This window comes from Limulus polyphemus, unplaced genomic scaffold, assembly GCF_000517525.1.
Source record: "Limulus polyphemus unplaced genomic scaffold, Limulus_polyphemus-2.1.2 Scaffold928, whole genome shotgun sequence".
Lineage (NCBI taxonomy): Eukaryota > Metazoa > Arthropoda > Merostomata > Xiphosura > Limulidae > Limulus > Limulus polyphemus.
In genome coordinates this window covers 240,330-254,886 of record NW_013666538.1, presented here as the reverse complement: position 1 = coordinate 254,886, position 14,557 = coordinate 240,330, and the positions used below count along the sequence as shown (strand labels likewise).

General features: G+C 35.0%; 1 protein-coding gene across 2 annotated transcripts in view; it reads left to right on the top strand.

The window, feature by feature from the left end:
- LOC106461295 (bestrophin-4-like) overlaps positions 1-2,370 on the top strand; it is a 33,076-nt gene extending 30,706 nt beyond the window's left edge. For both annotated transcript variants that reach the window (XM_022388163.1, XM_013921110.2), the window contains exon 10: positions 253-2,370. In XM_022388163.1, the coding sequence (XP_022243871.1) occupies positions 253-1,336 (1,084 nt within the window). In that variant the 3' untranslated portion in view covers positions 1,337-2,370. The remainder of the gene's footprint in view (positions 1-252) is intronic.
- Positions 2,371-14,557: the final 12,187 nt, after the last annotated feature.

The following is a 14,557-nucleotide window of genomic DNA, read 5'->3' as shown; positions in this document are numbered from 1 at the left end:
AACGTATTGATTATATTGTTAATAGTTTTTTCGTAAACGATGTGAACATGTGGTCGGTGTATTTTCAAGAGTGAAACAGCCTTGTATTTGCAAGTTATTGTATGCTTATAGAAGTAATAAAAAAATTTTCTAGTTCTATGAAAGTGTACACAAGCTTATGTAAAAAAAGTATTTGATAAGGGTTTGTTAATGATTAAATGATAAGATTTTCAAAATAGTTTTATTTTAGACATTAAAATTTTTGTTTTTTAGGTTTGGTTCTTCTGATGCAACATTTCTACCCCTTGAAACAACCATTGAGCAAGATAGACAAGAAAATGTTTATAATACTCCAACAATAGAGCTTGGTGGACCACCTAATTTTTTTCGAGACATCTTAGGTGGGAGTTTGCGCTTTAGTATTAATCGAAGAAGTAGTAAATTAAGCAGTTCAGAAGATAATACTAAGTTACTAAACAGTGAGAAGACTGGCAAGGGAGGTCTACGACATGCAACAAAGACAACTTCTCCAAAACAACATGGTATTCCTAGTGGCCATTATGGTAGTACAAAAGCCACTTCAAGTGGTCTTACAGCTCCCTTACGTACACCATTTATCCTAAAGTACCCTTTTAGTAATCTAAGTCAAAGAAGAAACAAACTAAACAGGTTTAAGAATCAAAATAAAAGATTTGAAACAAGTGACTCCGACATGACAAGTAGTTTTGACAACTCTGTACCTCGTCTTTTAATGAGACAGGGTACATCTTTTGCTGGACCAAATGCACTTAATGTATCAAAACCATATTTTACTAATGCACAGAGTTATACATCTGACAGCATTTGTATTCCTAAACCATCAGACAGTTTAATGGTACCTACATTGTCTGGACCAAACTCACCTATGCCTTCGATTCCAGAAGAATCATCTAATGCTATTTGTTTTGATGACAGTAAAAGCTTGTTAATGCCTGTAATACTAGAGGAGACATCTAGTAAACTAACACATACAGAAGTGACACCAATTCTGGAGGAAAATTCTAGTTCAGAAACTGTTATTTTATTAGAACAGGGAACCTGTAAGCCATCAGAAGACAGTGATAACTCTTCTATAAAACACAATTCTCCTGGTGAAGCAAATACTTCGGAAAGTGATGAAACAAAAGCATCAAATTCTGACACTTACAATAGTGATTCTGATATTTCACGTGTTAGGAAAAGAAGTCCTGTGGATTCTACCATGTATGAATCCTGTTGCTCAGTAGGTTCAGACAGTTCAGACTCTGATGGTAAGAAAATGGCAGAAAATAAAAAAAGTAAAAAAGGTAAAGGGCACAGCAAAAATGACAACTATTGACAACTATTTCAGGTATACTTATGACTTATTGGACTGAAACTATAAAAAGAATGTGTGTCATTAAAGTCTAAATATTCCATTACAAAAAAAGGGGAGGATGGGCATGAAAATGTGGTTTTAGTGAAGGTAAGTAATGTTGATTGCATTATCTGTTATAAATAATAGAAAAAGGCATGTTGTACACACCATGTTGATGGTAATACACTTCAAAGTTGTGGTTTAACATGGCAGGAATAGAGAAAGTTACAGAACCTAATTTGAAATGCTCTCTTTGAAGTATAGAAATGATACATGCATGTGGAGATGTTAGAATGTGAAGTATGAACTGGATGCTCAACAGAGGATCTGGACTTTATAGTGTATAGATGCTGCTCATGTTGCATTAGTTTTATTATATTTGGGATTCAACCATCTGCAGGACACATTCATGCCCTTCAAGTGCCACACAAGAAGTGTATATTTGATGCAGCTGATTAAGACTGATATTTTGTTTCAAGTGAATATCATGTAATGAACTAATATTTTTGTCTGCCAATTCTTTTGTATTGGCTGGCATATTGTAATATGATGGCATAACTGTCTCTATCTGTCACCATCTTTTTTATCTGCCATTGTATATTCATCCAAACGTGATGTGAAATATGTTAGGCTTTAATTGACATCCATCCTTCAATGAGTAGTGTATCTTTGCACAAGACACAATGAGGAGAATAAATTTGTAGTACAGTTTTAAGATCCTTAAGCATGGTTCTATATTGTTGAACATTTTCTTCTTAATTTGTGGCCAGATTAACTGAATATATATATATATATATATATATATATATATACTTTTTCACATAAATTTGTTATTTAGTAATAGAACCTCAGTCTTTGTAAGAAATATTTTGTAAATACATTTGTCTGATCTACATTTTGTTACTGTTGATGCACTTTTATAAAGACTAACAGTTGTAAATAAAGCTCTAAAAATATATATATTTTACTCTATAACCTAAAAAATGTGCATAAATTTTGTGGTATATATGCTTATACTTACACAGAGTTGTATATTTTAAATATTCAAACTTGGTAAAATTACATGTGAATTATTTTTAATGATTTTTATTAGTTGGAGTTATGAATGTTATATAACATTGTTCTCATTCAACTATATTAGTTACCATTTATTTTTAATATTTTACCTTGAAATACAGTATGTATGAAATCAGATGCAAGCTAAATGTTTTTCAAAGTTTTAATGCAAAGTTCATGATTTTTATTTTTGTAAAATCAGTCATTCACTCATCATAATTCCCAGTGGATTCAGATAAATATACGTGAACTTCAATATTTGTTTATAATGGTGATTAATTATCTAGGTGACTGTATTATTTACCTCCAAGGTTTTTATGAATGATATGAAACTTTTTATTTGCATGAATATTAATCAAACCTCTTCTGTCAAAAACATAACAGTAAGTTTCTAATTGCATATTTGTCAATTCACATAAAAATTCACTGTAATAAATTTTTAAATAATTCGAAAATGTAATCCCATAACATTGTTTTAACATCGATCTCTCATTAGACTTGTTCTTTTAAATTATTTTCACAAAATAATTTCAAGTCCAGTCCACTTAATGATGAAAAAATGTTTTTCGTTTTTCTAATTTTGAAAAACTTAAATCTGGTCAAGGTCATTTGTTAATTTCGACATTATATTTTACTTTCTGTAGCAACAACTGGTCAAGCAACTTAACTGCTATTTCATGAGAAAGTTGTATGCTAATTTATCTTTGTGTAAACTAGCATCTGCTATGGGGTTCAAACCCCCTCTCCCCTCATGATTTGCAGAAGCCCCAATGAACTGATCAAACTTCTTTATCATCCTTAATTATTTCTATAATTATCACCCCCTCCTCAAAAAACAAAAACCATTAGGACACCCTTTGGTTCTAATAGCTTGTGAGGGGGGGGGGGGTATGAACACAATTTCAAACGTGTCAACCATGATATCCCAAGATAAGAGCACCTTAAAGGCCATCCCAAGTCTGTTTACCAAGTTTGGCCCAGAACTGTTGAAGGAGTTAGTTGGGCATACGTACTAACATGCAGCACAACAAGGATACTTCTTTACTTTTATAACAGTGAATGCAGTTTGGCACTTTCAAACCAGATTTAATTAAGTTTTGTTGAAGCCAGAAAATGCTGTAGAAGTGCCTTCATTTTCAAAATGCCTCAGAGTGCTGATCATATGCTATTCAGTTGCTTCACTTTTAAGGCAATATTACAAGGCAGTATTACATTCTGCTACATGTTCAGCCATTATCATGTTTCCATTTTATATAAGTATTTTGTTTTCCAAAACACACCTCCTCTCACACTACTCAAATGCCAGGGTTTCTTCCTTTGCCCATATAAACATTGGTCTGATTTTTCTCACTTGCTCCAGTCTTTTATACCTCACTTAATTGCCCTTGGCAATATTTGTCTCATAACACACTCCACCTATGTCAATGCACCTTCTTTCCTGGTACTGTATATAAGGACCTCATTCAAATAATGCTATCACCTTTTCTCGACAAAGCATTACTAACGGGTTTCTCAGTTCTACGATTGTTCAAAGATATTGTGAGTATTCTTCATGTTACCTAGTTGATATTTGAAAAAAACAACTATATACTCAATATGTCATCAGTCTTTTTTTTTTTTCATCACATATCTCAGTCGGGCTCAGCTGACTCCCGTCGGTCTCCATGCTATGAAACAGGAAGCCCGACTCCTACTCACCTCTCCTTCCACTGCACAGATGGTTCTTTCTCTTTTGGGAATGTGGGCATCACTCGATTCATCATGCCTTTGGGGCAAGTGCACAAGAGATCCTTTCAATAGTCTTTATGCACCAAAAGGATCATAAACATTTATTCACTGGATTCCCCGGTTTCCTTATTCAGGATCATTCTTCAATTTCGAGAGGTTGTAAAGTCGGGACAGTACTAACATATGGGTTATTCTGCTGCCACCTCATCCAGAGATCCATCTCTTCTCGAATGCCTCGCTTCAGAGATGGGGTGCATATCCCAACAGTCAGGAATTCCAAGGTCTACACATAGATGACAAGGCTTGCCTACACAATGGTTTAGTTCTCCTTTCTTTTTTAAAAAGTGATGCCCCATGGTCAAGGCTTATTAAGGGAAAAGTTGTCAGGCTTCACTCCGAAATATCCACGTGGTGTCTTGCATTTCTTGTCAGGGAGGCACTTCGTCCAGGGCTCCTTGTTTTTGAACCTTGGAGCTCCTTTTTCTGGACCACACCTCTCATAACACTGGTGCTACTATAGCATATGGTCTACAAAGATATTTGCACTATAGCGTGTGGTCTACACAGATACTATCATCATCACTGTTTTAATGATTCACTAAAACATAAGTTTAGGTTATAATTGTGCTAGTTTTGATTGTTGGAACTTATTTCATTCCAATTATATTTGCCCCAAAAACGGTATGTAATGACCTGGCTCTGGTAAGGGTTTTACATCTTCCACAATCGCCCTATATAAGGCAGCCTTATCGACTACCATTACATACTCGAGAAAAAATGTCTGAGTCCCCAGTACTCTCCGACTTACTTCTTAAAGTTGCTTTGGGTCCTTTGTCCTAAACATCCATTCCAGTTATCTAACTTGTATATTAAGGTTACATTACATGCCATTTCTCAACGTCATTATCTGACTTTAGCCTCATATGCCATGTATCATCTTTACCTGAAAGTTTAGTTTTCGTTACTGCTGGCCGACAGACAGTGCCAGTTGGTGTGGTTTGGGCTGATTGTCCACAGGATGCTTTATCATTCTACCTATGTCTTCAGACTGGTTCTCCATACTCGGGTCCCTGGATGTGTTTCCCAGATGTCAGTGGGATAGGCACCAGCTTGCGCAAGAGCCTACCCGTAATACTGGTTCAGATTTGATGCTTGGCTATCTGATTGGGTTTAGCTTGGCCCTTCTTTTTTATCAATATTGTTCAGTACATTGTTCATGGAAGAGGGTCCATTGTGTCATCGTAATTCCGATGGCAGAGTGGTCCCATCCTGGGTCTTTGGTTGAGCACATTTTGTTCCATATTCTCCCCAGAATTCCGGGAGCAAGTGGAAGTTATCTTGCCCACACAGTTGGGGAGGGAGGATGAGTATTCATAATTCCATATCGGATGTGTTCTGTTTTCTCAGGTTGAGTAAAGCATACAGGAGCCCGTCATTCCGAGCCTGGGGTGTTGCCTTTCGTACTTCTTGAGGTTGAGGGGAAGTTTTGTCCACTTTGGTGTTGCTTACCTTCTCGTCGTGATTCCGGTGGATCAGAACGCATCACTCTATGGCTACAGGTTGGGATCCATCATATGTATATATGTGTGTGTGTGTGTGTGTATATATATATAATGTGTGTGTGTGTGTGTTTGGTGGGATGAGGATTCGAACCCATGACCCTCAAATTGCAAGTCGAGCACCCAAACCACCTGGCCATGCTGGGCTGGAAGTTAACATTTTCTTAAATCGAAAATGTATTTCCAAAAATACGTACCTACTTTCACACACTCCTGCCCTCCCTCCTCACTGAGAGTCGGTGTTAGAGACTGTGGATTGAGTCAGTTTCGAAAAATGATAACATTATTTGAATAAGGTGCTTATAAACAGTGCTAGGATAGAGGGCACATTAACATAGGTGGAGAGTGTCACGAGACAAATATCGCCAAGGGCAATTAAATGGGGTATAAAAGACTGGAGCAAGCAAGAAAAAAATCAGACTAATGCTTAGATGGGCAAAGGAATAAACCCTTGCATTTGAGTAATAGCTGCAGTGTGAAAGTAGGTAAGTATTATTGGAAATAAATTTTCAATTTAAGAAAATGTTAACTTTTATTCTAACCTCAATACTTTATCTTGCTTTTCTTATTACACCTGTAAAAAATTACTACACCAATCCTTCTGCACACTGGGTCTTCAAACCACTCTTGTTAAAAAGTGTCGTAGTTTGACCTTGAAATTATCAAAATTGCACGTTGTCTTCTGAAAGAACTATTTATGTAGAGGTTGAGTACGTAATATTAAAACGATTTTGGAGCTTCACCATGTAGTTACAGTCCATGCTGCTTGTTAAGTAATGCTCTTATTTGATGACTGTGCATCATGACAATAGCCTTGCAGAGTAGTTGTTATTCAAAAGGCTCCATCATACGACTATGCCCAAAGCTTATCACTTCTACCTGCATGCTTTCTATAATCCATCGAGTAGAAAATTATGTTGATTTCTCGGTGCCTTTTTCAACAGTTTGATTGCACAGAAACCCATAGGCATCGTATCTGGCAACTTGATTGGTGTTTTTTTTATATAATACTATGATTACACATTTCATTTTCCAGCCACTTGAAATATTCAACAGTTGAATGGGAGGTATGACTGGAAGGCTTATCATGGTGAACACACCCTGTTGTCTTCGTTTCCAGATGGAGATCCTTTTTGATTATGAAGCGTATTGTTGCCTGGTGTATGTGGATGGCTTTTGCCACTGACCTTTGGATTCTTACCTATTACAATACGTCACACTTTGCACCTGAGGTAAGACTTCTTGCAGGTCTTTCTCGATGGTCTTGGTTCCCAAATTGATCAAGATTTATTATTTACCAATGTCATTAAGTACGGATATCCCCATCTCGTAAATTCTAAATCCCTAATATGAATAGTTTGTATGAATATTTTGCGTCGGAAAGATATATTGCATATGCTTCCCAAAAGTGATCAGTTTTTGGTATCATCACACTACCTGCATGCACCAAACAATGTCCACATCTAGTTCTGATCCATGCCATCCCACCACTGCTTTATATTGGCCTTGATTGTCACATAATTTGTTGATTTATATTTTCAAAAGGTGATGACTGTTGTTTTCTTTTATTATGACTATTTCAAGCATATCTTAGGAGTAGTTTTTATAATAATACATGATTTTAGAGATTAATTGAAAATGTTGAAACATATCGTTAGTTATGAGATGGTTGTGGTTGTAACTTTTAAAACATTTTGGCTTGATTGTTAAGGCACTCGACTCGCAATGTGCTGGTCACGGGATCGAAACCCATTGCTGAAAGTACTCGCCCTTTTTATACGTGGAAGTGTTATAATGTGACAGTCAATCCCACTATCTGCTGGCACAGAACAGACCAACAGTTGGCAGTGGGTGCTGCTGGCCTATTATTTTCCTTGTAGTCATCTATTCAAAATTAGGGATGGCGGCAGATAGCTGTAGCTTTGCCATAAACAAATAAACCAAAGCTATAGCTATCTTAAATTATCAACATAAAATTAATGATCACGTGAACTATGATTATATTGAAAAGTCATATTTATTATTTATCTCTTGACATTATGATATGTGTTGTTATAAGGTGCTTTTATAAAAAAATTATTGGTTAAGTACTGCTGTAGAATATGGTTCAGTATACAACTACTTGTGCCAATCCTTAAATACGCTTTTGCTTATAGGATATAGTATTTGGTATTTATGTGGAGAGGGGATTGATAATTCAATTAAAATTAAAGATAATTTTGTTTGTCCAAATGTTTTGTGCTTTTTTAATGTCATTTCGTTCTGTTTCCTCTTGATATATAATTTTAGTGCATTATTATTGTTTTTAATTAAAACATGGTTAAACAATTCAAGTTATATATGTTTACATTAAGAAAAACCAATGCTAATGTTTTTATTAGTCTGTTTTATTTGAAGTTAACATCGTCCAAATAAAATATCCATATATGGTAAGTCCATAACACTAACAAATGTATGTATAAAAGGAAATTTCTAAATCTTTCATTCAAGAAAGAATGAATTAGTTTGTAAAACATAATAATTATAAAGCGAAAAACATAAATATTACATTATATGATTTGAACCGAGTTTAGCAAGTTCAAGACGTTTTTAGCCCATTAAGTCGCATATTAAATAAAACATATTTAAGATATGTTAATGAGGGAGGAATAATATTTATATCCAATCACAAGTTCACCAATAAGATAATGTCGCGAAGACTTGAGTTTTTGATGAATTAAGTTTCATTCAACACACGGAATATTAATGCGTTGTAGTTTGTTTGAAAATTTCTCGCAAAACTACTTAAAGCCACAAATTTTGAAACGATAGATTAGAGGGAATATTAGTCAACACCACCCTCCAAAAACTCGTCAGACCGAATATTGAGGTTTGACCGTCACTCTTATTTGTTTGTAATTAAGCAAAAAGCTACACATTGAGGTATCTGTGCTCTGCCCACCACTGGTATCGAAACCCGTATTGTAGCGTTGTAAGTCCGCAGACGTACCGTTGTGCCACTGGGGGGCGTCACATTGAGCTATCTGCTGTGTCTACCGCGGGGAATCGAATCCCGGATTTTAGCGTTGATAAGTTCATAAACTTACCACTGTCCCACTTGAAACAGTACAATGTACACGAATGAAAACCAACACGTGAAATTAGTTTTTACGAATACTATTCTCACTTCGAAAGCATAATTATATTAAATCAAAAAGACCTTGCTTGAGAAAACTTGCCGAAAGTTCCACACATTTTAGCTTGTCAACTACTTTATGCTATAATCCTTAAAGCATAAGAAAATTTGTTATCAAAAATAACTTAAGAAAGCTAAACCAAAAGAATCGGAAGGCAGTCTAGAAATCACTATATACTATTCCAAAGCACATAGGATCAATATTTTTGGACTTGCAATGGTAATTTGCTATTTACCCCTGATAAAGAAAGTCCATTTCCAAAAAAAAGATTGGATTGTTGAATTTCTTTTCTGATACTAGAAGTTACTATAGTCTAGTAGTTACTAGAAGTTACTATAGTCTAGTAGTTACTAGAAGTTACTATAGTCATCAGTGACACCGGAACACATTTCGCAGTGTCTGCAATCTACTGAAGATAAATCTAAATTAAAATCCTAAACTAACTATAAAATGCTGTCAGGAATAAATCTAGTAACAACTGCATATAGCAAATGACACACGCAAAGAACACCATATGTAATAAATTCTGAGAATAAGAACATTTTACCTTTGACATTTACGATATCAGAATTAAGAAATAATAATTCATTGAAATATCAGCAAAATCAAACAATTATATGGCACCTGATCCTAAGCAAAGAAAAATTATTGAAAATATAACCGAAGAACTCGAAAATGTTCATTTAGTAACACAATGATAAACATGAAAATCTAAACACATCTCTTATGGCCAGGTGGTTAGGACGCTCGACTCGCAATCTGCGGGTCGCGGATTCGCATCCCCATCCCACCAAACATGCTCGCCCTTTCAGCCGTGGGGGCGTTATAATGTGACGGTCAATCCCACTATTCGTTGGTAAAAGAGTAGCCCAAGAGTTGGCAGTGGGTGGTGATGACTAGCTGCCTTCCCTCTAGTCTTACACTGCTAAATTAGGGACGGCTAGCGCAGATAGCCCTCGAGTAGCTTTGCGCGAAATTCAAAACAAACAAACAAACTAAACACATCTCATAAAATTTGTTAAGAATACACCGCAGAAATTTTATATAAAAGGCAAACTTATGTAAATGAAAATCAACAAGGTAAACTCCATCTTCGTCAGATGTTTAGTTAATTTTATAAGAAATGTTATGGATACCGAATGAAAGTCAAAACATCACACAGAAGCCAAAATGTAGAAGAATAAGGAAAGGGGAGAAAAGATATCACTCAACAGATGAAATTAAAGAATTAACTAATTACCAAGAACTGTTTAAGTACAATAATGCCAAAATGTTAAAATGCGTGAAATTCTATGTTTAACTGGATTCCAATTGAACAGTGACACAGCAAGAAGAATCATCATGAAACGTAATACCAAATATTTTAACTGGGTTTATAGAAATACAGGAATAGTCTGTATGCGCATGATCTTGTCCAAACCAAGACCTCAACCACATATCCTTACTCTTCAACCAATTATTTTTACCCTGGAATGTTAATCCATATAAACCACAAGCCTGAAGAAATATATGATAATGTCAAAGTAGTATTATCAGCATGTTGATAACCTAAGATCTAAAGTTAAAAATACCATTGATACTACAACTATGAAACAGAAGATTACATAAATGCTCAAAGTAGAAAATATAGACAAGTACAGACAGAAGACAGCCCTAATGTATACCATAAGAGACGGAGATAAAAAAAATCAATAAAAACGTACTTAAATAAGTCCAATGCATCGCTAAAAATGTGGACCAAAATCAGTTAGTTGCAAAAATTAAAGAGAAAGAACATTCAACAGAGAGGATGTAGCTAAGGGAATATGAAAAAAACAATTTCTACCTAGGACTCATGTAAACTAAGCAGAATAAATAATAGTTGAAATTATCTAAGATAAACAACAAGCGAAAGTTTATGCAATTATCATCAGTTGAAAAAACCTGTAATTTTCTTCCACAACTCTTTGTAGTTCAGTCCTAGTAATATCAATATATTTCTCCAGTAATGTAATATAAGTTATTTCAGGCCAACGTATTTTCTTTGTGCTATGCTTTGATTCCCAGAGTATTATTTATATAATACTACAAAAGTGAACATATAAAACATACCCAGAAGTAAAGTTACATGTACAAAGAAATACATCTCTACATCCCAGGACTTCAGCATATTTACATGAGAGTGTTTAGTAGATTACGAAGAGCTGCAACAAATGCAATATATATAATAAGTGTCTAAATTTAAGTCCCCTTTGAGCTTGAGTGTCAGGCCCACCTTTTAATTGGCCCTAGATCAAATGTATCACTCGGTATATATTCTTTAACTTACTTGTTGATTACCGCTAGGATGTATTGATTATTGTGGTCAGTTCCAGTCTAGCAATATCCAGGTCTGTTCTTTGGAATAGAGAACATACAGGTCACTGAGAGAATTTTCCATGGTGCTGACAATTCTTATTCGCAGATATACAAAAAGAGCAGTGTTTAAAATTACTCTACATCTCTATGAGAACATAGCTAGTAAAACTACCTCTGCTGATTTGGTGTAGTTTGAAACATTTCCTAATTTTCTCCAATCCATGGATCAGGTAAAGACCGAAGAATCTAAGATCTTATAGTCTTTGGAACCATTTGCTTCATCATCAATAAGGCACCACTCAACTAGATTTTAATGATGTTATAGCACTACCTCCTGTTCTTCTAACTGATCAAACAATTACCAGCAGTTACATACTACATTACTAAATTCACCAAACTGTGAAGATCATATTTGAACTTGCTGCACAGTTAGTAGCACCCATGCCTTGTCTGAGTCCTTTAACTGTTCTTCATAAAGCTTCTCTTTCAGCAGGTTTATTATCCATTCATTAATGAAATATTTACCAGTTTTTTTTGTCACAGCTAAAACTATATCTCACAATATTACTATGGGCATTCTACAAACAAAGAATCATATTTGTATTGCTATTCTGCCAGCCTAGTTTGTATTGCAAGAGAAGTTGTTCATCTGAAACATTGTGATCAAACTTGCAATCATGCCTTCCAATTTTCGAAAGTTCATCAGCCACTTCAAATATGTATTGATCTGCTCTAACTGTAAATTTCCTACCCTACAAAAGTGGCAAAAGTGAATGGTAAAAAAGGGGTAGTGAATAGTAAAACTTCAACCAGTTTTTCTTTCATCATAGAATAATGGTGTTCAGTAGAAATTAGCAGTTGGTCTTTAACATGTTCAACATTACTGTGCAATTCGGATAACATTGCTTCAATTCCACTGTCACTGGTACCCACATCCAACATAAATGGAATATCTTTCATCGGATAAGCTAACACTAGTATGTCAAACGAGGGATTCAACTGTTGTTAATGCTGGTGCAACTATTGCAGAAAAGTTAGCCACAAAGTATCTGTTATACGACAAAAAACTGAAAATACTTTGAGATTCCTTCTTGTTCAAAGGATTGGATCAATCTATCATTTTCTTATCTTACAGGATCTGAAAACACTCTATTCTGTTAGATATTCATGACTGTTTCAATTTAAGTTTAATGCGACTGTTAAATTTAGTTATTTTTAGATGTGATAGTTTATCACAAGTATGTTTACGAACCATACACTGTAGTTCAATGGTTATGAATTGGTCAATGTTATAATATTGCGTCATGTTACTAGAACCTTCAAAGTTCTTCTCCTTGTTTTAATTGAGTGTTATTGCATCATAATATCTCATAGTGTGTAGAATGCTCTAGGCCTCTGTTTGGCTATAAATATGCGTCCAAAATGTAGTTCGAGACATAGATAGATAGATTAGACCTAGACTACGTGATTGTAAGTTTAGCCATAAAGAGCATATCGTGGTGATCCTTAAAGTGAAATTACCACAAATTGTATTGTAATAACAGAGTAGAGAAGAATAATTCGTTTTGTCAATTGGGTTCTAAAGTAATTGAACCAACCTGTGTGGACTTTGATGAAAAAGAGACAATTATTTAAAGCTCTGAATACAACTGTGATAACCAACAGTGTAACGAACATCTTTATATATGTTTGACTTGTTTTAATATAGTAATTTAAAACAAGTGGACTGTGAGCTGTTTGTTTACTGTTGAAATTTATCGTAAAGAAGTCACAGACACCTATTGTAAAAATTTCGGCTCATAAATAAAACCTGACACATTCCTACTATATGGTTAAGAAATTTCACATATGTTTGCATGAGAGAACCTTTCTCTCTTTTAGTTTCAGGCTTGCTTGTCATAAACACTAAAATAGCATGCCTAGGTTTTTAAATGCGGCCTGAAATGTGCGGACAAACACAAAACATTTTCAATCTAGATGAGACGTCTTCCTATTGCAAATTATATATTGTAAATTAGATAACTGCTCCAACATATCTGGCATAACACTGAAGCCAAAGGGCATGATGTAAAACTTACGCAGCTCTTCTCAACTGCTGAAAACAGTTTTGGCTTTGCTTCATCATCTAGCTTAACCTACCAGCATCCAGAAGCAAGACTTATTGAACTTAATTATAAGGATCCTTCAGTGTATGAATATGTGTTACAGTATTCATCTGATACCACACAGAACCTTGGCATATATCTTTACTTTCTATTGATTACTACAGGTAATGATCAGACATTCTTATAGGGTGAATTATTCCACCCTTCAATGTCTAGTCGAAATCATTATTGCTGGCTATATCTTCGTGCTCCAAAAAGCCGATATGGTAGTTGCTTTTTATGATAGACATCTTCAGTACCTATACAAAGATGACTGATGTTTTCTCTTCTCAGCCAGCCACCTGTTCAAAAACATACACCAACAATTTCTGTCAGTAATTTCCTTTGCTTTTCTGAACTCAAATTTTTTGCACAATCTTTGACCAGTGATCTCATATATACTGGCTCGTGTATATATTTGTTGCTGTAGTGCAAATGAAGCAGCATTAGCTATACTAACTTCAGTCATTTCTCGTTCGTACAATGTGCTAACAATGATTTCAGCTTGTATTTCTACTGCCTATTTACCATAATTACAAACCATTACAGGAATGTGTATTATCATCTATATATATTCCTGTGGATGACTGCTTTTGTGTATATCTTAATTGGCATTTTATGTTTTCACCACCGAGCTACAGTTTACCTGGTATACTCCTTTAGAACAGCTAACTCTAAAATAATTGTTCCATGAACTGTAGTCATATATCTTGCATATTTACCAATGGTACAACAAGAACAGTAATGCAGAGTTGAGATTCTCTATTCACTCCAAGCTTAAATCAGTGTGCAAGGAGAGTCTATATTTATCAGCCAGCATGATGGTTAATATGGTAATTATACTGTTATAATGTGAGACCAAAAATGTTTTAGCCTCTCCAATGTCCACTAGATACTTTACTTTGGATCCAGTTACTTTTACAGAGACACATCCAGTCATGCTTGGCTCTGTAGATGTCAAACTACTCACCACACCTGGAGAAACATACAGGCAGCTGTTCTCTCCCAGATCAATGAATACATTAGTTCCAGGGCTTATTAGTTTAAGCTATCAGACCTGACAGCATTTATAGTCTATCATATCCCATGAGCTTGTTCCCAATTGTTTGATCAAATTAATGAATGTGTTGGCTCATGTGCAGAAGCAGAAAAAATACCAAAGACTAAATTGTTCGCATTTATAGCATGAACCTCTCCTTCCCT